The sequence below is a fragment of the Falco naumanni genome, chromosome 16 (assembly GCF_017639655.2).
Source record: "Falco naumanni isolate bFalNau1 chromosome 16, bFalNau1.pat, whole genome shotgun sequence".
In the NCBI taxonomy this organism is placed as follows: domain Eukaryota; kingdom Metazoa; phylum Chordata; class Aves; order Falconiformes; family Falconidae; genus Falco; species Falco naumanni.
In genome coordinates, this window is record NC_054069.1 from 1,377,460 (window position 1) to 1,399,224 (window position 21,765).

General features: G+C 59.1%; 2 protein-coding genes and 1 long non-coding RNA gene across 7 annotated transcripts; 1 reads left to right on the forward strand and 2 right to left on the reverse strand.

Annotated features, from left to right (window-relative positions):
• Positions 1–1,049: 1,049 nt before the first annotated feature.
• On the reverse strand, positions 1,050–4,092 carry FXYD2 (FXYD domain containing ion transport regulator 2). The gene is made up of 6 exons (XM_040616261.1): positions 3,593–4,092; positions 2,744–2,782; positions 2,526–2,600; positions 1,601–1,634; positions 1,425–1,455; positions 1,050–1,243 (listed from the first exon to the last, which is right to left on the reverse strand). The coding sequence occupies exons 1-5, from the start codon at positions 3,684–3,686 to the stop codon at positions 1,431–1,433; spliced, it is 267 nt and encodes an 88-aa protein (XP_040472195.1). The 5' UTR covers positions 3,687–4,092; the 3' UTR covers positions 1,050–1,243; positions 1,425–1,430.
• LOC121098354 lies at positions 1,156–17,397 on the forward strand. The gene is made up of 3 exons (XR_005831244.1): positions 1,156–1,236; positions 1,280–1,290; positions 17,388–17,397. It is a non-coding gene; the product is annotated as an uncharacterized LOC121098354 (long non-coding RNA).
• FXYD6 (FXYD domain containing ion transport regulator 6) lies at positions 6,588–16,161 on the reverse strand. 5 transcript variants are annotated; one of them, XM_040616256.1, is made up of 8 exons: positions 16,006–16,161; positions 8,546–8,608; positions 8,300–8,350; positions 8,097–8,171; positions 7,925–7,961; positions 7,579–7,628; positions 7,424–7,466; positions 6,588–6,860 (listed from the first exon to the last, which is right to left on the reverse strand). In XM_040616256.1, the coding sequence occupies exons 2-7, from the start codon at positions 8,601–8,603 to the stop codon at positions 7,438–7,440; spliced, it is 300 nt and encodes a 99-aa protein (XP_040472190.1). In that variant the 5' UTR covers positions 8,604–8,608; positions 16,006–16,161; the 3' UTR covers positions 6,588–6,860; positions 7,424–7,437. The 5 variants fall into 5 exon arrangements, with proteins under 5 accessions (XP_040472190.1, XP_040472191.1, XP_040472194.1 ...); XM_040616257.1 differs by having other exon boundaries at positions 8,546–8,605; positions 16,006–16,160; XM_040616260.1 differs by lacking the exon at positions 16,006–16,161 and adding an exon at positions 14,410–15,409 and having other exon boundaries at positions 8,546–8,605.
• Positions 17,398–21,765: the final 4,368 nt, after the last annotated feature.

Genomic DNA, 21,765 nt, shown 5'->3' on the forward strand with positions numbered 1-21,765 from the left:
CCATTGCCTGACCTCAATTGACGGCCCAGTGGACCCAGTGGGCTGGTTTGTCCCCTGGCAGCAGCACCTGGACGGTGGGGCTTGCAATGTGGTGTAGTTCATGGCTGAGCGCCCACAGGCTGCAGGGGCTCCAGGAAAAGGGAGGGAACCCCTGGAGCCGAGCAGGAGCCCTTCCCCAGCTGGCCAAGCCCCACAATGGGGATGGGGCTCCCATGGGCTCCTCTCCCAGAGCATTCCCCAGCAAAGCCCCCCGTGCTGCTGGAGCTGGCACCGAGCTCCCCACCGCACCTGCCCCTGCAAGGCCTGCCTGGCTGCCGGCTCCGGGTGACCCAGGGCTCACCTTCGGCCCCAAGGTCTGCAGGGGGAGGGCTCCAGGGGGCTGGGGGCTGCCTGCTCCCCACAGTGCTTGGACCAGCAGAGCTGCCCCCCTGGGTGCAGGATGTCCCCTTCGGTCCTGCTCGCTGCTGCTCAGAGGGAGCCTCCCTCCATGCTCACCACCCAATTCCGGGAGAGCTGTGCGCTGTATTTATATATATTTTTTAAAGGACTGTTTCTGTCCGTATCCAAAGCTGAGAGACGCTGTGACACCAAAGAGGTGAATGCACCACCCCAGCCCTGTTCCTGCCCGAGAAGGACGCCTGGATCAAGCCCTCCAAGCAAGCAAGCATGCAAACAGCCCTGCACAGACAGCACATGCCCACTTCTCCATCGGAACTGCAGCCTGCACAGCGCAGGCACTGCTGTGAACCCCTGGCTGGCTATCCCAGGGGAAGGGCATGTGCCGCAGGGCTCAGGCACTCCCAGCCAGCCTTCACACTAGGTGAGAGAGGTGTTTCTTCAAAGGGTGGCCGGGGCAGGAACAGCCCTCCCTCCGCAGGCCCTGGTGCAACTGGTGCAAAGCCAGAGCGGAGCCGAGCCGGCAGACTGCCCCATGCTGTGAAGGAGCCAGCAGAAACCTTTCTTGGGTCTGTGCTGGAAGATTTCTGCAGGGCAGAAAAGTCATTGGTGCCGGGCCAGGAGAGGGTGATTCAAATGCTGCAGGCACAAAGTTTAACCTCTCTCAGCTTGAACTTTATTAGCCAAGAAACTTTTGCTGAATCTAACAGAGGGGAAAGCACAAGGGCAATTTGCGTTCCGGCTTTGCCTGGGGTGAGCAGGGTAACGGATCCACTGGAGCGGGGTGAGGGGTGGCCTTTGGCAACGGCTTCTCTGCTTCGGATGGAGGTTTGCTTCCATGTCAGCTCTGAAACCAGAGTGGGAGGGTTACATGGCCACAGAGGTCAGCATGTCGTAGCTTCTCTCCTCCTGAGACAAACCTTTGTGTAGGTGCTTCCCCGAAGCACGGGTGCCTCGAAGCATCCCTGCTGGCACAGGCAGACCCAGGGAGCCTGGCTGCCAGCTGGGTGCATCCTCCTGCCACCTACCTGCAGCTACAGGTCTTCCTCGTTTCCTTGTCTGTGGAGTGAAAAGCAAGAGATGTGTTACGCTGGGCAACACAGCCGGGATGGAAGGGAGCACGAGCGGAGACCCCAGCCTTTCCGTTGGCAGTACTAGGATGGGGAGGGGAGATGAGGCTGCCTGAAAACCAAGTGATACCCACCTCCTCTTCTTCCTGCCACAGTGGAACCGCCGGCCTGGGGGCAAGAGGAGCATTGTTGTGGCTTGTTGTGGCTGGAGCATTCCCCAGCCCACCCCATCTCACCCCCACCCTGCTCCGGTGAAGCAGTTCTGCTTGCAGGCTTGTCCCCCTCCCCGGGACCACCGGGTTTGGCTCCTGTGGGAAACCCCAAACCCTCCTGCCTCCATGCTGGGGGTGGGGAGGCCCTACATGCCTTCCACTAACATGGGGACACACCAAGCCCCCACATGCAGCCTGGCCAGCCCCCCTGTACCACCCCAGACCCCGAGGCTGCAGCTGTGGCACTGCCCAGCAAAGCGAAAGCCACAAAAGCCTGCTCAGATGTCTGTCTTTCCCCCTAAGCTGCCCTTGCAATTGCAAATCCAGGCGATTTTCTTATCTTTCTCCCTAAAACCGCTGGGCAGCATCATTGCGTGCAGCAGCAATGCTGCAGCTGCCCTGTGGAGTGAAGCAGGCAGTGTCTGTGGGCATAGGCAGGGTCACAGGGTGCCCTGCACGCTCCGCACTGGATCTCTCCTGGAGCTGCCAAAGTCTGAGGGCTCTGGGAAAGCTGGTTTCTCACTCTGGAAATGTCAGAGTTTTCTCTGCTATTTTTAATTAGTGACCTTCCCTCTGAAGCCTTGACACTGGCAGGGAAATGCTAAATATTTATGTGGTCTCCTTCCCAACTCACTTTCTGTTGGGAGCTTGCCTAGATGGAAATTTCCCAGGCAGCCCCGGCTGCAGGCGATGGCCACCCCCCGCGTGGGGGGGCAGGGTCGGCGGCCCCCCTGCCCTGGCACCCAGCCAGCACTTGGCACGGGGCAAGGAGGGAGGCGAGTGGAGAAGGGGCCACATGCAGGGGAACAGAGCTGAGGGAGGTGTCCAGCTCACCCAAGGCACTTACTGAGGATGATGAGGAGCCCGACAACAAAAGCCACGACGGCGAAGATCAGCCCCCCATTGCGGATGGTCTCATAGTCTGGGGAGGAGGAGAGCCAAGCAGGCATCAGCCCGGCCGAGGCACCTGGCTGAGCCCGCAGCAGAGAGCCTGTGGGCAGGCGTGGGAGTGGGCTGCCTGTCCCCCTGCCCACAGCCCCCTGGCTGCACGGGGCGGGCACTCACCGTAGCTGAACCTGTCTGGGCTCTGCTCAGGTGCTTGCTCTGGAAAAGAGGAGAAACCCAAGTGAGAGCCAGGGCCTGGGCGCTGGGCTCGCGGTGGGCGCCTGGACAGGGAGGCAAGTTGGGAAATATCAGGAATGAAGCAAGCAAGAGTGTTTTGACTTCCTAACAGTCTAACCAAACCAGTAAAGGATTCCCAGACTCCGGTTTTTCACCCAGGAAGTTTAAAGTTCGCGGTGCATTCGCAGGATGTATTCACTCAGGATGCACGGGAGTCTTCAAGCTCCAGGTGAAGCTGCGGACAGGGACCCAGCTCAATCATTTGCAGCAGCTGGTGGCTGTTTGCTAAGGCTGTGCCATCAGCAGAGCCGCCTTCACAGTGCCCTTGGGAAGTGCTGCTGCTCGCAGGACTCGGCAGGGCAGCGATGGCTCTGCTCCCACGGCACCGAGCCCTGAACAACCTCTCGGGCTGACACCTTGCACTGGGGTGCATCCTGGCAGCCTCCCTCCGTGCTGGCAGACTCGTCCATCTGACGGCTGCGTGTCACCGCTCGAACCACCTTACCTGACTGCGTGTCCCTCTGCCAGGAGCTGTTTGGAAGGAGAAATCCTCCTGAGAAGCCAAACACCAGTCAGTACCCATGTGCCAGTGGGCTGCAGAGCTCTGGGGATTCGTCCCCACATCTCCCCCAAATTCTCCTGTGAAAGCTTCCCCTATGCAGGCTTCTGCATGGCAGGAGGGACCAGCCCTGCTCCTTGAATAGAGATGCCCCCATGAAGGCATCTGCCCTCCCAGGAAAGCCCCTTTGGGATGAGGCCAGCAGAGTGCCAGCAGTGCCGGAGCACCCTTACCATCACCCATCGTGTTGGTGTGTCGTCCAGCAGGCACCTCGCTCTGGCAGCAGGCACCCACGGGAAAGCACGTTAATTGGGGGACAAACTTCATTAAACATTAACGGCCTCGGTGTAATGTTTATCGCAGTCACGAGGGGAGGCGCAGGGCTCCTGCCCGCCTTTGGGAAGGAGGCCCGGGAGGGGAGGGCAGGATGCGCACCCACCGTGCCAGCCGGCGGGGAGGGCTGGGCACCCTGGAGTCGTGGGTGTCCCAGCCAGGAGCGGGGCAGCACACCCTCCCTCGCTTTCCAAATGTCAGGCCAACTGCATTTTACCTCCCGCTGCAGAGGCAGAGGGATGGGCTCGGGTACAGGCTGAGACTGCCTTTTGCTAGAGAGAAGTGGATGACATGCCCTGTCCCTGCAGCCTGGTGCCACAGGTCCCTGCGACAGTGGCATCAGTGCCTCCCAGCCCAGCACTGAGCCATCTGGGGCGCCCTGGAGCACCTCAACACAGTGACGTCTGCGTCACATCCCTGCCCAGCGGTGGGTACCACGATGCTGCGCCCCTCGGGGCTGTGCCAGCCCCAGCGGTGGGTGGCGAGGCCGGCTGCCAGGCGGGCTGTTCAATCCAGTTTGGTCTAATCTCACAATCAGTGAGCAGGAGTCACGTGCCCAAGCCGATTACTGCTGTGGTGGCTGGGGGGAGCCAGCCCCAGGAGAGCGTTCCCCTTGCCATGCCCATGGCGCAGCCCTGGCCGAGGAGCGCAGGCGCCTGGAGCCCACGGCAGCTCAGCTCTTGCGCCGTGGGGTGAAGCCAAGCCCTGGGAGGATGATGCATGGGACCACCTGGGTAGCCCCACTGTCCTGGAGCTGAGGGGGTACTCGGCATCGGCATGCCAACAGCTGCCATACAGAAGCTCCCAAAAAGTCTGAGGGACAAGGAGGCTCTGTGCCCACGTCCCTCGGGGCTGTGCAGCCGGGCTCGCCACTCACGCGCTCCCTTCACACGGCCTCTGGCTATTGTTGAAACTGCTGGTGGCTGCAAAAAAAAAGCGAGGCGGCAGGGAGGGGGCTCGGATGGCCCATTGCTGCTAGCACAAAGCCGGTCTGTGCTGCCCGGGGGGTGCGCTGCCACTGCTCCCCTCCAGCCCAGCCTGGCTGCCAGCGCTGCCCAGCCACAGAGGGATGGTGTGGGAAGCTGCTTGCCGGCTCACCCAGCCAGCCTGGCCGGCAGAGCTGGAGCCCTCGGCCCTCGCTCCCCTGGAAAACGCCACGGCCCTTGAGATGATGCAGCCAGGCACTGATAGGAACGATATTTTATTACTTTCCCCCCCTTCGGTCACAGCAGAGAACACACCAGTCCTTTACCATAGCAGCACACTTGCCTATTTAAAAGGCAACACAATAGCTCCATTTATTTTACAACGGTGAGGATTTTGCCATTTCTACACACCACAGGGATTTCTTTGTTTTGGGTTAACACTGACGGCACACTACAGACAGCACGGGCACTCCGACGCGGGACACACACACAGCTGACACTCAGGGGCTGGGCTGCGTGGGGTCTGCTCTGCCTGAGGCTGAGGAGCAGCGCAGGAGGCGAGCCGAGCTCTCTGCAATGGCCAGGGGGAAGGGAAAGGACACGGCACCACGGTCCCTCTGCCTTGTACAGATGGGACAGAGCGCGCTTCCCAGGGATGCAAAGCACACAGGGACACAGTGGGGAGGGCATGGCAGAAACCCCTCTCAAAATCATCCTGGAGGACAAGAACATCTTCCCAGCCCGCGGATGGCACTGACAGGTTTCAGTGCAGCTGTGGGGATCCCCCACTGCTGCCCAGGCTGACCCTACCCTGGCAAGTGCCCATCACCAAGCGGGCAGCCCCCAGCCCCGCAAAGACCATGGTGCTGCATGCCCCCAGGCTTGGGAAAGGGGCCAGACTCACAGGTTTGCCTCCGACTCACAAGTGGACACAAGGTGACGAAGGACTCTAGGCTCAGCCTCTCTGCAGCTGGCGCATCACCGCTGTGCAAGCTCAGGCGTGCAAAGCCCCCAAGTATCACTCGCCGCCGCTTGCTGCTGCTCCGTGGGGAGAAGGGACAGTTGGCATCGGGGGGGTGACAACATGTAACCTCCACGGGACGACATGCAGAGCGCTGACGCGGGTGGCCATGTCCTGGGCCACGGCACAGGGAGCAACAAGGCATCAAGGAAGGGCAGGGAGGAAACGCCACTGCCCTTTCCCTGCCAGAGACAAGCAAGGACAGAATCTTCATTTCAGTCCATGTTTCTCTTTAGCCCTCAGAGACTGTTTAACCTGCCCACCTCTGTCTCACAGGCAGGCAGAGCACTGGCGAGGAGCTGGTTTGTGCTGGTTAGCAGGGTCACCGCTGCGCAGCCGCCCTCTTTCACAGTGTCACTGTGCTGGGGGATTTCACAGGCTTCTCTGCCCCCACAGCATTTCCTCACATTTAAAGCAGCATCCCACACACCAGCGGCTTGGTTTTAGCCAGGGACAGAAACAGGGAGTGCTGAGCAGGCGAGAAAGGGCAGCTCCCTTCAGCCTTAAATCCAGCACCCAGGTGCCACCATCGAGGGAAGCCGAGCTGCAGGGTGTCCCTGCCTGACTCCCCCCCCCCCCCCCCCCCCCCCCCCCCCCCGCCACGGCTGCCTTTGGGCTGGGGATACGTGGGAGGATTATTGCTGAAACGGCAACGTGCGGTCCAGAGTCACGCTGGGCAGGTCCCCAAAGCGCTGTGGGACTGGTCCCCGAGCCCTGCCCAAAGCCAGCCGGGGTGAACCACGAGCAGCCAGCACTGTGCAGGCTGCACCGAGTGCCTTTGGCTCTGGGTGGGGGGATATGGGGCTCCCCCCGGTCTGCAGTAGGGTTCATGCACCGCAGCCCATGCTGCCCTGCCCTGTGGATCCTGTTCCTGGGCTCGGGGGGGGGCGGCTCAGAAGGGCAGCGCCTGCCAGTCCCACAGAGCCCGAATCACACGCACAGCACGAGAAAGGTGAAGAGAAATTCACTATTACAACATCAGCAACGACTAGCCCTAGAGGTAATGATCATCTCACATCAACATTACACACCACTGGAGGCAGAGAGGACGGTGAGCGGAGTTCAGTCAGGTTAGTAAACAGAGAACCGGTGCTGAAGTACAGAGGGTAACACAGACACAGCAGCTTTGCATCTCCTTAGAGGGACCTGTTGCTGTGATTTCAGTTTCCTCGCAGGCCACTGGCATCTGCGGTCCGAGCATCTGTCCTCGGGTCTCTGGGTCTGCGTGGGAAGGAGAGCAGCAAGTCAGGCTGGGAGCAGAGCCACTGCCTTTCCACGTGTGGGGCTTGTCCCCCAGCAGCACAAACTGCCCTCCCACCAGCACAGGCTGCAGGCATCCCCTCTCCGAATGCAGGCCACAGCCCAGGAGCTCGGGGAACTCTGGCTACAGGGGAGAAGCGAGATGCCCCAGGGGACTTGCACTCAGCTCTCCAGAGGCCCTAAAAATAAACCTACTTTGGGGCGGAGGACTGTAAGAAAAGGAAATGCAATGCAAGGGAAAATCCAGACAGATGCTTCCTTTTCCTGCTGGGCTGCCTGGGACTTGCCGAGCACAGGACACCCAGGACATCACCAGCACTGCATGCTTCCCTGCCATGGCTCCTACCAGCATTTGCTCCTGCACCATGCTGGGGATGCAGAGCTGCCCAGTCCCAGCAGACTGGTAAGCTCAGACCCCCACAGTCCCCTTCCCCTCCCTTCCTTCCCAGCACTGAGGCTGTGACAGCTCTGGTGCCACACACACATGCTGGCCTGGGCCAGTCCACAGCAGCCCCAGGACTCACCACATGGCTCTTGTTCAGTTCTCCGCTTTCTGTGCTCCCGTTGCTGCAAGGAGAAGAGTGGAGTGAGTGGTTTGCAATGTCTGCCCAGAGCTGCATGCTCTGCAGGCAGGCAAGTGCAATCAGCAGCAGCGAACAAGCAGGACAAGCTATCTTACCGTTCGAGGTGATCAGGTTCTCAGCCTGAGCCTCCTCATCCCCAGGAGCTCTGCAAGAAGAGGAGCACAGTGAGAGCAGTTGGGACCAGCACCCCATCCCTGGGGATGGGATGCCCAAAAGCACAGGGGCATGCTGTGGAAGGTGCCCTGGGAGCGCGCAGAGCTGTTCTGCCACCCAGGAGCTCTGCAGCAGAGCATCCTTCGGCTCTGGGCACCAGGCACCTGAAAGGGATGCTCGGAGAGCGCAGCCGCTCTGCCAGCTGCAGGAGGGAGCCCAGGAAGAGCTGAGCGCTGGGCAGAGAGACCCTCCAAGGGGGATGTTCCCCACGGGGCTGCCCTCACTCACCTGGGCTTCTGGTTGAAACTGCACCTGCACCTCCTGCCTGCAAGGGGAGAGAAACACCGTGACTGTGGCCAAAGTGGGAATGGGCCATGGTCTTTCCCAAAGGCTGCCCCCCATGAGGGCGGCCCCCCTTGCCGTGGCCTGAAAGCTGGGCATCGCCTGCTCCCCAACTTACTGAGTATAAGAAGAATGCCAACGGTGAACAGGACCACAGCAAACACCAGTCCCCCAATCCTCAGGCTCTGGTAATCTGGTGAGAGGAGACACAGGGGCTTGTCCCTGCTGGGTTCAGGGAAGGGAGCAGCTTCGTGTGCTCCCCATCGCACATGCACACACGTCCCTGCCAGCACACCCATCCTCATGCACGGCAGTGCTCACCATAGTTAAAGGGGTCCTCCTCCTCCTCCTTCTCCTTCTCTTGGGTGGCCACTGGAAATAAGTAGACAAGGAGTGTGAGCTGAGCGACTCCCCCAGCTGAACCCCTGCAGCCCCCCCCCCCCCCCCCCAGCTCAGGCACCCTGGGGCTGCTGCCCTGTGCCCCACTCGGATCAGCTGGGTGGCTGTCCTCTGAGGTCCCCCAGCCTTTTCCCACACCCCTGAACACAGGAAGCACTCGGTACCTACCGTCCGCCACGGCCGCCGGCAGGAGCAGGGAGCACAGGAAGATCAGCACTGCCTCCATGGCTGCTGCGAGAGAGGGAAGTGGGCTTCAGCACCCAGACAGCTGATGGAGGGTACCGAGATGGGGCTGGGGTGCAGAGCAGGGGCTACAGGCAACCCACACCTGACTGTGCAGGCAGGCAGGGCAGCACAGCCCTTGCAGCCCACGCCGTGGGAGAAGGAGCCAGACTGGCTCTGGGAAACACCCGAGGGCCCGGACATGATACTGGTGCCATAGCTGTACCCAGCCCCACGGAGACACAGTGGCTCACAGGTGCAAAGGAGGGGAAGGGTTTGAGCAGACAGACAGTCTTTTGCAGGGGGGTTTATATCTTCAACACCTCTGCACTGCTGGCTTTGCTCCTGACATGGATTTTGGTGCAGTCTCAAAGTTGCACTGCAGGCAATGGGGCCATCACAAGGGCTGTGATCTCTCCATCAAGGTCAGTACTGCGCCCTTCACCCACAGCATACTTTAATTTGTCCCAATTAGCATAGCAATTATGGCACATTCCTACAATGAGGCCAGTGGCCCTGGTGGGACACAAGCTCACAGCCATACTTGCGCCCCCCCCCCCCCCTCAGCTCTCCACGCTCACCTGCAGCAGCAAGGAGAGACCATAAACACCTTGTCTGTCCCCCATCACAGCTGAGTCCATCCCTGTCCCTTCACAAGCACCGACACAACGCCCTTGTGTGGGGGCACCCAGCCAGAGCACAGACCCTCCTCCAGGGGATGCCAGCCTGTGACAGGACTGTGACACTCCCTGCCAGCTCAGGCAGGGGTGCACATCCCCATGCCCCAAGCTGCTGCACCCATTTGGGATGTGCACCCTTGCTACTGGGAGCAGTCACCACCAAGAACTGCTGCTTCGCAAAGGGAGGGCCCTGGTGGCACACACGGTACCTATTAACTGGCCCACAGCATCCTTCCTCCTCCTTTTGAGGCGACAGGCAGGAGCCAGGGGAGCGGCTGCTCTGCCTCCTGCCAGCTGGCACCATGGACCTGGCTGCCCCATCCTGCTGGCTGCATGCAGGGGTGCCTCTGGCCAGGGGGAGAGGGCCTGGCAAGCGTGCTTCCCTCGAGGGAGCGAGCCAGGGGCTCTGGGGCACAGAGGCAGGTTGGGTGCTGCCTCCCCAGCCACCTGCAGCTCGCCCGGGCGCAGGGCGCTGCTTGTTTGTGTTTTGCTGCTGCTGGGGAGTCACTAAGCGCCCTGACGGTAGGGCTCGTGGCCATACATGGTGCGGGAGCACGAAGAGGGCTCGCTGCTGGCACAGGAGAGGAAGGGGGGTGTTATCAGGCACCTTGCACAGCACTGATAGGACTGAGTGCTACAGAGCTGCTGCAGCTGCTGCACTGGATTAGTGCCGATAAGAAAGGGGCCCACGACAGAGCAGGAATTCAGCTAGCTAACGGATGCAGATCCCTGGTGTGCTGCTATTCAGCCCCTCCAGAGCCTGACCTGATTCAGATGCAACCTCCATCCCAGCCCACCCCAGCTGCCAGCGATGGGGGGAGGCAACTCAGCTGCCCCAGGCTGGCTCCTCAGGGCACCAGGGTCCCCCCAGATCCTGCCACGGCACCTCGTCCCAGTTTGTGCCACGCAGGTGCCCAGGAACGGCACATGTGGAGCGGGCTCAGCAGCACTCACCAGCCTGCCAAAGCTGGCCCCAGCAGTGGTTTGTGCTGTGACTGGTCCCCAGTGCTGCCCTCGGGAGCCAGTTCCCATCGCGCCTATGGACGAAGTGGCCTCCAGCCCCGCGAGCATGGGGAGCACGCTTCCAGAACTCAATTTATTCATCATAACAAGTTGCATCCCATGATAATTCACATCCTTCCCTCCCCTTCCATGTCTTGTCATTTTGAAGCCAATGTGTTTTATCTGAACAGTGGAGGGTTTAATTTCCCTTGCTTGCAGCTGCCGCTGCCATTGTGTACGCAGGGCTGTGCTGCCATGCTGCGCTGGAGCGTGCCACTGGCTCCCTGTGCCCAAACAAGCCCCTCATTTGCTGAGGCACGTAATTCTGGATAATTTACCAAGTCTTAGAAATGCGTACAAAGAACCCAACAGCTGGCGATACAGTAACTTCTAGTTGCACATTTTGCTATGTCCTTTATCTCACATCCTTTGTCTATTTACTGCCGAGGCTGCCAGTGCAAAATCAGTGTCATTACCCGATATGAGGGTGTTGTACGTGCACAAGGATATGCAATACAGCACGTGCCATTGCTAGATGAACAGTATTAATTGGCTCTTGTAGCATATTAATGATGCCTTTAGTTTTTAAACAAATCATTCATCACATTTTTATAGTTTATTTTCCCGTTATTTGACCACTATTGTGGCAGCAGCTCAGTGACATCCCCTGGAGAACATACACGGAGAATTTTGCATTATTCATACCCATCCCTGCCCTGCCCTGAGCCCCGCCACCTGCCAAGGCACATAGGAACCCTCTCCCGCAGCCCCGGTGCTCGCCCCACGCACGCTCCTCTCCCACACCAGGCAGCCCCGGGATGCTTGAAGGCAGCAGCATTTCTCACCCAGCACCCCGCAGCCCTCAGTCTCAGCTCAAGCCACTCATCACATCCCAGCTGCCTGCCCTCACACCTTTCCAGTTTCAGGGTGCTCCCACTGACACCCTGTGAGGTGCTTCACAGCACAGGCAGCGCTGCCCGCAACGGTGAGAGGGTCTGACCTGCAGCGCAGTTCCCAGAGCAGCTCTGGAAATGCCAGAGCCACGTTGCTGGTTGCCTGGGTGTGTTTTGCCAACATCTCCCAGCTCCGGTACCTGCCAAAGGCTTCGCTCCCCGCTCTCCCACAGCCACCCAAGGAAGCAGACCAATGCTGGGACCCTGCTCAGCCCCAGCCTTGTTTCCAGCCCCTCTGCTCAGCTTTTGGCTTCTTGCACTCAGCGTGGCAGAGGCCGTTTTTTCGCCAAGCCAAGCACACACAAGTTCTTTGTTTTCCTAACTCAGTTCCTAAAATTCACACGCTTCCACACGCTAAAACTTATCTCCGCACGAGTGAACCACCAGGATTGGCAGTGGCCTTGCTCGAAAAACAAACACAGCATTCTGGAGTACAAATGAGCCCAGCTCTCCTCCAAGGAAACATATGCTTTGCAAAGTGCCACAGGTTTTTTGGGTTGTTTCAAGCTGGCCCACCCACTTTTTCATGAAGCTGAAATAAAGTGAGAAGAGCAACCATTGCAAAGGGTTTGCTGTTTTCCCTCACTCGCGCCTTCAGACAGCAGCATTCAAGGCACAGCTCCCTGCCCTCCATTCACGCTGCATCCAGCTGCGCTTCTGCACAAAGGCAGCAGAAAAACAACAGCGATGGCAGCCCCGTGCTCAGCCCCGTCTGCACAGCCCACTCCTCACCGTGTGCCGCTGGCCACAAAGCTCCTGTGTTCTCCCCGTGTTCTCCCCGTTAGCCACACAAAGTCTGCAGACACCAAACCCAACAGCCACACACTCACACAACCCACAGGCAACCGGCAGTGCAGCACGCTTTGCATGTGACTTGAATCAAAACATGTTTTTCTCCTGTTAAAACTGCGAGATCTGCCTAAATACAGTGGGAGGCAGAGTGGCACACGAAGCAGGGTATGGTACCCGGAGCTCTCCTTCCCTCTCGCCTCAACCCAACCTGCAGTTTGAAGAGTGGAGGCCAAATATTTATCGCCCCCCCCCCCGAGCGAGGACAGGTGTCAGAAGGAGGACATCAGGCATCTGGAAGAGGTTCCTGGGGGAAGGAAGCAATGATGCACATGGAGGGAGTACACGGACCCTGCTGTTGGGGCCTTACCAGTGCTTTCCTTGAACCCCTCTCCAGTAGGATGGGGATGAAACCAGGCTGAGGGACTAACCTTGTGTCACAGAGGTGGCCAGGGCTGGCCCGGCCCCATGGTGAGGGTTTGCAGGTGGTGCCCACACAGCCACCCTCGCTCCTGCATGCTGGCAGGGCCCTCTGCCCAGGGACGCCCTCCCTGCCCGGGGAAAGCACCACCTCAGGGCACCCTGCTCGGTCTCAGCACTGGGGCTGGAGGAGCCAGCACAGCCGTGGTTGCCCACTTGGCACAGCCTGGCCCCTGCGGCCATCAGCCAGGCCTGGCAGCCGCCGGAGCAGTGCCTGAGGGCAGGCAGCACCCAGTCCCACCCTGCCCAGCCACTGGAGATGCTGTGTTGGGCTGCTCCTGCACAGGGACTGTAGCTCACCAGCATGGGCATCAGTCAGGGCTGGGCAACAGCACCAGGGCCACCCCCACCACCTCCTGCCCATGCTGGGCTTGGGCTTTGGGCAGCCGCTGGGAGCCACCCGGGTGCAGCTCCCAGGCACCGGAGCTGGCTGGCTGATTCGCTGCCCTGCTGCCTCCCTGCCAAGCTCACAGCCAACATGCTTTGCTCCACGCGAGGCACAGTCACAGCTCTCCCTCAGCACCTTGCTTCTGGATAATCCCTCCTTGAAATTCTGCGTGTCACTGGATTAGCACGTGTGCACGCATGGAGGCTGTGTGTGTGAGACAGAGCAGCAGGGGAAATTTGGGCAGACAGACCCCGTCACTCCTGCCTGCCGATCAGCTCTCTGTAGCACAGCAAATCATGCCGGAGCAAGGCAGGTAAATTTGTAATGGCGCTGAATCTTGCAGTCCCCTTTTCCTTCCCATTGTTTTCCATAGATCTGCCCTGTCAAGTCTCAGCCATCACAGCGTAATGCCGAGAAGCCTCCTCCTTCCATTAGGAGTCCTCAGGGCATCTCCTGAAGATCAGACTAAGTTAAAATCTCTAGTTTCTGTGCAAAGCCCCCCAGACCGTGACAGCAGTGCTCGGTTGCCTGGAGCAGTTCAGAGCATACATGTGTGAATGGACATTTCCAGCTATACTTAGATGTGCTCTTCTGCCATTTCACGTCAGCATCAATCTGGCTATTAATGAGCCTGTTGTTGTGCCTCGTATTCCTAAATGAGAGAGGAGAGATTTCCAGCCCTCCCCATTCTGATATGGACGGCAATTTGGGACCCATTCAAAGGCTGATGGACTGGAAGACAGAAGACTGACTAGACAAAGATCTGATCGCCTCTTGGAGGTTTGGGGTATCCCCCCCCCCAAAGCAGAGGATATTCAAAGGAAACCCTCTGCAGGAGCCCCAAGAACCCAAACTTCAGCCCTGCTTCTGCTGAATGAGACTCCCACATGGACACCCCCAGACCAGCCCTGACTGGGTCGATGCTTCCAAGAACATGCCATCACAGGGAATCGCTGAACGCGGCTAGACAAGGCTCTGGGCGCACGCTGTGCTGCATCCCTCACCTGTACCCCAGCACTAACTTGCCTCCTGCGAGGCTTCTTCCAGCCCCAGGTAACTGGCTCTCAGACACCCAGGAGCCTCAGCCAGAGCTGCCCAGCCACACCTGGCTCACGAGGAGCCCCCAGCCCACCCCAACAATACATGCTTCCCCAAATGAGAAGCAGCAGGCACCAAACAGCGAGGCCAGCCCTTCGTTTGAGGCAAACCTCCAGCACAATGATTGCCGAGCTAATGGCTGCCTGGCAGCACCGACATCGGGAAAGCAGGCAGGGAACCCAGCCCTTGGCTCCAGGGAAGCAGTAAACACCACCACCTCCCATCAGGAGTCTGCTGCCCCTGTTCTCTCCTCATTTGCTTAACAGATAATTGCAAAGCTAATCAGTGCACCTGCTTGAACCATCCTGTCCTCCCACCACACCCAGCTCTCGCCTAAGCCCTCGGCTCTGGGCACCGAGCAGGGCATAGCCAGGCACCAGCACAACAGAAATCAAACAGGTCAGCCAAAGGTGAGGTTACCTGGCAGGTCCTGGTGGTGAGAGAAATCCAGATCACCAGAAAATACTGAAATAGCAGCGTACGAGAAGCTGTTCCAGGCTCCCGTGTGTCCTGGGCTACCACCATACAGCCACGCTCAGCAGAGCATCAAAGAGCGGACATTTTCTCCATTCCCTCTGCTGTTGCCATCAGCCAGGACCACCGCTGAGCATGAGGCAAACAGAAGCCCCCATCAGGTGTGGCCGTTGTCCCCTGCCAGCACCGCTGCAGCTGCATGCCACAAGGAGGGACAGCCAGGCAGCACAGCCCCTCGGCAAGATGCCTCCACGCCGCCCAGCACGAGCAGTGCCTTCCCGGTGCTCGGGCGGCACGGTGATGTGACAGCCGTGCAGCTCAGCAGCTTCTTTACACTTTGGAAAGACACAAAGAGTCCGAAAGACAAATACAGGGGAACAACCAGACACACCAAGCTGCCGGCTTGCCGTGCCAGGGAGTTGTCCTCACCACCACAGTCCAAACTCCTGACAAAACTGTGGCTCGCCGCATCGTTTTAGCTGAACGAGTAAAGCCGCTCAAGGAGGCAGCTAAAATTCCGTGGTGAGGGGAAGGAGCAGCCAGCCTGCATGCGTAGGCACGGGGTGTTCTCCGGCAGCCCCGGGCTCTAACAGGTGGCCGAGCTCTGCAGCGACTGCACTTGGTGCTGGCAGCTCTCCCTCGCACGCTCCCCGTCACTCCACCTCAGAGCCATGTTCCAACCGGGACTCTCCAGGCTTGTCTTCGTTTCAAACTGGGAATGGAAGCACTCGGTGGGGCTAAAAATCGCAACGGGACCCAACAGCACCTTGGAGCATCGTGGACTTGCTGCAATGGGTGCCAGGGACTGCTTCAAGTCCTAACCCACACGCAGCTTTTCCCCAGCGGCTGCTCTTTCATGCTGCAAAGCTTACTCACATCCACACAAACCACCTGTCACTTTCCCTCCCACAGAAATATTCCTGCAAGATCCCGAGTTCCACCACATGGACTCTGATATCTGTTTCTTCAGGAAGCATTAATTACCCACCCCGGGGAGACATGCTCTTCCTCTCCTCTGGTACGCCTTCCCGGGATAAAGCACTTGACTGTTTATGTGTTGCTACGGTGTTACTAAAATATTTAACAACAGAAGCCGGGATGCTGCCAGACGCCGGGAGGGAGGAGGATGGCCACCCTGCTCGCCCAGGTCCCCACGCGTGGAGCCTGGGCAGGATGGGCAGGCAGGCTGTGCCCCAGCTGCCCCCACGGTGGTCTCCAGTGGGGATGGCTGCTCCACCGGGGCATCCTTCCTGGCACGGGGTGGGGGGGGGTGGGTGGAGGGGGGGCTGGTAACCAGGCAACGGTGGGATGAGGGAAACCACGGTACCCGGCGTTGCCATGGCAGCCGCCAGGGCCGGGGATGCAGGCCGTCCCAAGCGTAGGGCGATGCCCCGGGGTACCGGGCCGTACCCTGCCGGCCTCGGGCTGCGGGACGCTGCCGGAGCCCGGTACAGGGAGCGGCGGGCACGCCGCGGCGGGACCCCCGAGGCGCCCCGCGGTCGCCCCCTCCCCAGGCGGGGGCACCGCGGCGGCTGGACCCACCTGAGCTCGCCGGGCCGGAGCTGAGCGGAGCGGGCTGGGCTGCGGGCGGTGCCGGCTTGCGGGAGGTACTGGAGCGGAGCGGGCTGCGGGCGGTGCCGGCTTGCGGGAGGTACTGGAGCGGAGCGGGCTGCGGGCGGGGCCGGAGCGGGCTGGGCTGCGGGCGGGGCCGGAGCGGAGCGGAGCGGGCAGCGTGTGCGCAGAGCGGGGCTGCCGCACAAAGGGCCGGGGCGGGCGGGCCGGGGGCGGTGCTTGCCGCCGGCGGGGGGGGGCGCCGGGAGCGCGGCCGCTGCAGCCCCAACGGCGCCCGGGACACCGAACGGGGTGAGGGGTCGGGGTGGGCTGGCAACCGCGGGACCCGGTCCCCCCCAGCCCGCCGCCCCCGAGTTCCGAGCGTGTGCGGGCTTGGCGGGCGGCGGGGCGTGCTGAGCCCCCCCGAGCAACGCCGCGCTGCTCCGCTGAGCCCCCCCGAGCAAAGCCCGCTGCCCACCAGGTGCTGCTCTGCAGGGAACGCGCTTCCCAGGCTCCGCTACATCCCTGCCCCGCAGTGGGGAGCAGGAGGGGGCTCAGCCCTGCGCCCCGCACCTGGGCTGGGTGAAGTGGGGAGCAGGCAGGGGGCTGCTGGAGCTCGCTGAGGCTAACAGAACATCCGCATAGGTAAACTCATAAACGCGGTGCAGAAGCTTTTTCTTCTTGCTTGCTGCCTCCCGAGAGCAGAAGGGTGTAGCTGAAATGCCACGCTCCAGCTCAGGTGGCCCAGGCCATAATCACATCAGGCAGTAGCACCTGGGGGCCACTCAGGTCAGGCCTGCTGGGGAGGGGGCAACCAGGAAACTTCCAGCTTGGCCTGCCTTGCCGGTAGCAGCACCTGGTTTGTTTTCAGGCATGGTCAGGACCTGCCGCCTTCATTGCCTCCCCCAGCCCCCCCAGCACTGAGCAGCTGCAGAAAAACAGACCCTTTGGGTCTTACCCAGAGCAGGTCAGAAACCAGCATGTACTTCAGAGAGTCAAGGCAAAACGCTAACAGAAGGTGAGGGGCTCGACCCCCTGCTGCTGTGAACAAACATCCCGACACAGAGCTTTGTGGCACCCGACCAGTTTATTCCCATCGGACAGCTGGGCACATTGGGAGGAGCAAGGTCTGGGAACGGGGTCTGTGTTTAAAATAGCATGGCACAGTCTCCAGAGGGAAAGCCTGTGCTTGGCGAGCTGCTTATGGCTGGGGAGCAGCCTGGTCACGGCCACAGCGGGGAGGGAGGCTCTGGTCCTGGCTGTGCTTGGAGCCACCAAGGCACCCGTGGGCTCCGACCACGGCCACTGTGCTGGGGCTGTGGGCATCTGCAGCAGGAGCGTGGTGAGCTGAGGGCCTGCCCTGAGCTCCTGAGAGCTCTGCAAACCGCAGCACCAAAACTGGTGGTGTCCAGAGCTTCCCACAGGCTGGGCACCGTGTCAGATGGGCAACAGGGTGCTGAGAGCGCTGGGTGGCAGCTGACTGCAGCGGGGCACTGCTCCCTTTCAGGCCAGCCTGGCACACCCATGTCTGCTTGGCTCCTGCTGCCACCCTGGAGAGCCATTTCTTCTTGAAAAATCGCCTTAGTGATGCTGTCACCACTGAGCTAGTTCATCCCATAATAACTCAAATGCATCTTAGATTGAAATCAGACAATAATGGCACATTGTACATTCATTTCCCAGTTTCCAGTAAAATATAAGAAGAAAATAAACCCGCAGTGGCATTTCAAGGCAATTATTCAGAAGGGTAAAGAGATACAGAACAACACAGAGGAGCTGGACAATGTCAAGTCTCTTTAATGCATAGAGATAACCCCGCCTTGAGTGAGGCAGGGATCAAAGCAGTTATAATCAAGTTTTGGGCCTCTCAGACCTTACCCGCTCTGCAGCTGTTATTTTCCACCACACACAACAAAATATTCTGATACCATGGTGGTGCCCTGGGGACTGCAGCGAGCGCGGTGGGTCTCTGCTGAGCCACAGACCCCGAGCCCCATGCAGGCAGCGGGGTGCAGGGCTGGCTGCGGCTGGGCGTGCTGTGCACTCTCCTTCCTTCAGTTCTTTCTTTACAAATTTGCAAAGGGCTGCCCAAAGCAAGTAGAGTCTAAAAAACTGGCAGCATAGATATTTATTTTTTTCTGTACAGACTCAGGTAGAACAGAGAGCCCACTGAATGTAGGAAGTGAAGGGTCTGCTGCGCTACTCCCACCAAGGGAAAGCAGCTCCTGCAGTTGCTGGCGGCAAACATCTGCTCCACAGAGCCGCACCGCTGGAGAGAAGCGTACTGAGCAATAGTTTCTTTGCTGGCAAAACTGGGCCAAACCTTTTGCTAGTGTAATGCGGGCTAGCAGCAGTGAGGTCAGGCAGGCGATGCTGATTTATGCTAATGAAGGGGCTGGGCTGATCTCCTCATGCTGTTTGAGTCAATAGGAGCATTGCCAGCAGCTCCAACAAGGGCATGATTTCATCTTGGGGTGTGTCATCTCACGGTGGAGCAGCCGTCTCCTCCCTGTGCTCTCAGAGCAGCGAGGCCTGGCAGGGCACGGAAGGAGCCGCTTGCTCTCCAGAACCTTCCCCTCTGATTTTAAGGTCTTTCCCTTCTCTGTAATGCCAAAGCTTGCAAACATTTGCCACCTGCCCGTTCAGTGCAACGCAGCTTTCAGCCTGGCCAGGGGCACGGGAGAACTGAGCAATGACAGGAGTCGTGTGCAGCCATATGGCTGCGTTTAACCCAATAACACTGTCATGCATCAGGCATAAGCCATTCCTTATGCTCCGAATTCCCTTGGGAGCAAATGACAAAGCAGCGGCCTGTGCTGAAGCTGCCGAGGGCCGTTTTCACTATTCGAGCATAGGTATTGCGCAAGCTGAAGTTCAGCAACTCTGTGCCAAGTGGTGATGTTACTGACTGTGGAAGGGAACCAATCCGAAACTGTGGGAAAACCATTTTTGCAGAGAAACGTCATCTCTGAAACCATATAAACAAATCACTTTTGACACAACAGAATGAAGAGCTATAAAAGGAGAGTTTGGGAAAAACACCGCTAATGGGCGGTAATTCACATGGTGCCCGCCAGACTGTATTCTTGTGATTTATGCTCCTTGGGGACACTGGCCAATGATTTCCAAGGCACAGAGGAGTGTGGAAAAGCCTGGCCAGATGTGGGGCCACACTCAGCACCCCTTGTCTCAGAAGACGCGCCAGTGCAGGATGCAGCCGAGCAAGCAGGGTGCTACGCACAGGGGGGCTTTGCAGAGCTGCAAGCGATGGTCTGGGCTGGTCCCAGGAGGCTCCTGGGGGCTGGGCTGGCACCCACCACAGCCATGCTCCCCCAGGGATACAGGCAGCAGGACCTTTTCATTCACATGCTGCAGGAGCAGAGGCAAAGTGGTGTCCAAGACATCTGCTACATCTGCATGGTGTCGTCTTCGGGAACAGCAAAGCACAACAGCCATGGCCAGGCAGCTTCACGAGAAACTAATCGCTTCTAATCTGCTTAGAAAACTTCAGCCCTTGGGAAAACACAGCATACCTCTCTGTGGGCCTGGGAGGAAAGACCACTGGATGTCAGGTTTAGAAGAAATAAATTAAATTTGTATTAGGGGCTGAAATCCTTTCTCTGCTTTGAGCAGCTGTTTCAGAGAGCAGAAGAGCAATAACCTCTGAGGAGGTGAAATCCACAGCAGAGGAGCGGGTCCTCCACTCGCTGACATGGCACCGTCACCAGCATCATAGTTCCAGCAGTATCAGCTCTTACTGGGTTCCAATTTTTGTTTTTTTTTCTTTCTCAAAAGATCTGTTTCTCCAGCATGCTATCAATAAAACAGCAATAAAACCTTGTGAGCTGCTGCTCTGCAGGGCCCGCTGCGCTTTTTATGAGTAGAAATCCCAAGATCCCAGAGAGCCTTTGGACACATATAAGCTGGGTCTGTAACTCAAGACCCACTGAATTCACAATTTAATCAGACCAACATAAAACTGGCAAGTCTCACAAAGCCCCTGCTCTTACACCATCTCAACTGCTTTTATTTGTCAAAAATCTCGATGCCTTCGCCGCTGCACCTGCAGGGTGGTCAGATGTAACATGGTCAGCAAAGATGCGGTACCTCTGTGTGCCGGGGAGCAAGAGCCCCCGTTCCTCCCTGCTGTCTCCTCTGTGACTGGGGGCAGAGGTGACACTTAGCCCCTAACACAGGGCACCTAACGTGTCACACAGCCAGCACAGATCACACCTGGATGACCCCAAGCAGGAGCCCGCATCCTGCCCTGGCAGGTCCCTGTGCCTGGAGGAAAACCTCAACCTCACAGCTGCCACCATCCCCCTGCTGCCTCCAAGCAGGACACGCACACAGGTGACACAGAGCAGTGCCACTGAGGTGCCCGAGCCTGGTGCCAGCCACGTGGCTGGCAGCACCCAGTGTGGCACACTGGCCAGGGCAGGAATGCCTTTGCACCAGCACTGCTGCTTCCCTGAGTCCAATGCCCTGCAAAGCCGCTACCCGGGTTGTTACAGAAGGGGGTGGCTGGTGGCTTTGCAGCCAGCTCTGCCGAGGGACCAGCCTCCCTAAGCCACCCTGCGCTTGCCCTTCCTGCCCGTTCTCCCAAAAAGCCCTGTCTGCAGGGCAGCACGTGAGCATCCATCCTGGAGAGGATGCTTGGGGCTTGCTGGGAAAGCACTGAAGCCCTTGGATGTGGGTGACCAGGACAGCTGAGCCCACACAGGCAGCAGCACGTGCCCACCGCTGCCGGTGCAGCAGCCCCACCTTGCAGCCCCCACCCACCGCACGGCTGCTGCAGCAGGTTTGCCCCACACCATTTTCACATTTCTATTTTTAAACAGGATTTTCAGTGGTACTCCAGTAGCACCAGCTGTGTCAGTACCCAGCAACACTTCTGGTCCAGCTTGCTGTTTTCCCAGCTGAGCAGCACCCCTAAACCCATACCCTGCCCAGCCAGCCCCCTCCCTCCCTGGCCGTGACACCCCCCAGGCTTCACCCCAACCCAGAGTAGAGCTGCAGGACACCATCAGCACCCCTGCAGCGTGCGTGCACACGATGGAGCTCAGCACTTATGTACACATCCCCGCACCCACGGGCTCTGCTCCCACTCTCAACCCTTCAGCTCTGCACTTTCTTGCCCCGTTACAACGGGAGCTTGAACAGGCTGGATTTTGCACCACAGCTACAAAGTCCCTCTCTTGCCTGAGCTGCAGGCGGCTCATAGCCGGCAGCAGGTTATTCCCCCCTCCCCAGCCAAACTCACTGCGAAGCAAAGATGTTATAAAGTAAACCGAAAACAGTCCCTCGGCATCTGTGCACCCCCCTCACAGGAGGCTCACGTATGCTGTGGGAGGTTTCTGGGCTGCTGCTTTGAAAAGCAATTTGAGGTCAGGCTGACTCAGTGTTTCCCAAAAGCCAACAGCTCTTAATTGTTTCGGTGCAGGTCTAGAGCAGCTGCCAAGCACTGACCACCCTGCGCACCGGCGCCTGCTCCACGTCCCAGGGAGAGGTAGGTGTTTTCCGCACACGTAGATCAGACTAGACCTGCTATCCCAAAATTCAAATGCAAACCACAGCTCTCTGCCTGCAGATAACCTTTTCCACAGCAGGCAGCCAATTCTGGGAAGCCGAGGGATGCTCCCAGGAGGTGAGGAGGGGATGTGCCTGCAGCAGCCCACGCACCCCGAGGATTTCTCATCTTTGTTTCACAGGTAGCTTCTGCAGCTCCAGAGCCCATGCACAGCTGGAGAC

Excerpts from the sequence above, each read along its gene's own strand:
- FXYD6 (XM_040616256.1), bottom strand. The coding sequence starts at position 8,603 with ATGGAGGCAGTGCTGATCTTCCTGTGCTCCCTGCTCCTGCCGGCGGCC. Across the intron at positions 8,351-8,545 it reads GCCGGCGGCCGTGGCGGACG|TGGCCACCCAAGAGAAGGAG; the intron begins GTAGGTACCGAG and ends ACTTATTTCCAG. Across the intron at positions 8,172-8,299 it reads GGAGGACCCCTTTAACTATG|ATTACCAGAGCCTGAGGATT; the intron begins GTGAGCACTGCC and ends TCCTCTCACCAG.
- FXYD2 (XM_040616261.1), bottom strand. The coding sequence starts at position 3,686 with ATGAAGTTTGTCCCCCAATTAACGTGCTTTCCCGTGGGTGCCTGCTGC. Across the intron at positions 2,783-3,592 it reads CACCAACACGATGGGTGATG|AGCAAGCACCTGAGCAGAGC; the intron begins GTAAGGGTGCTC and ends CCTCTTTTCCAG. Across the intron at positions 1,456-1,600 it reads TGTGGCAGGAAGAAGAGGAG|ACAAGGAAACGAGGAAGACC; the intron begins GTGGGTATCACT and ends TTCACTCCACAG.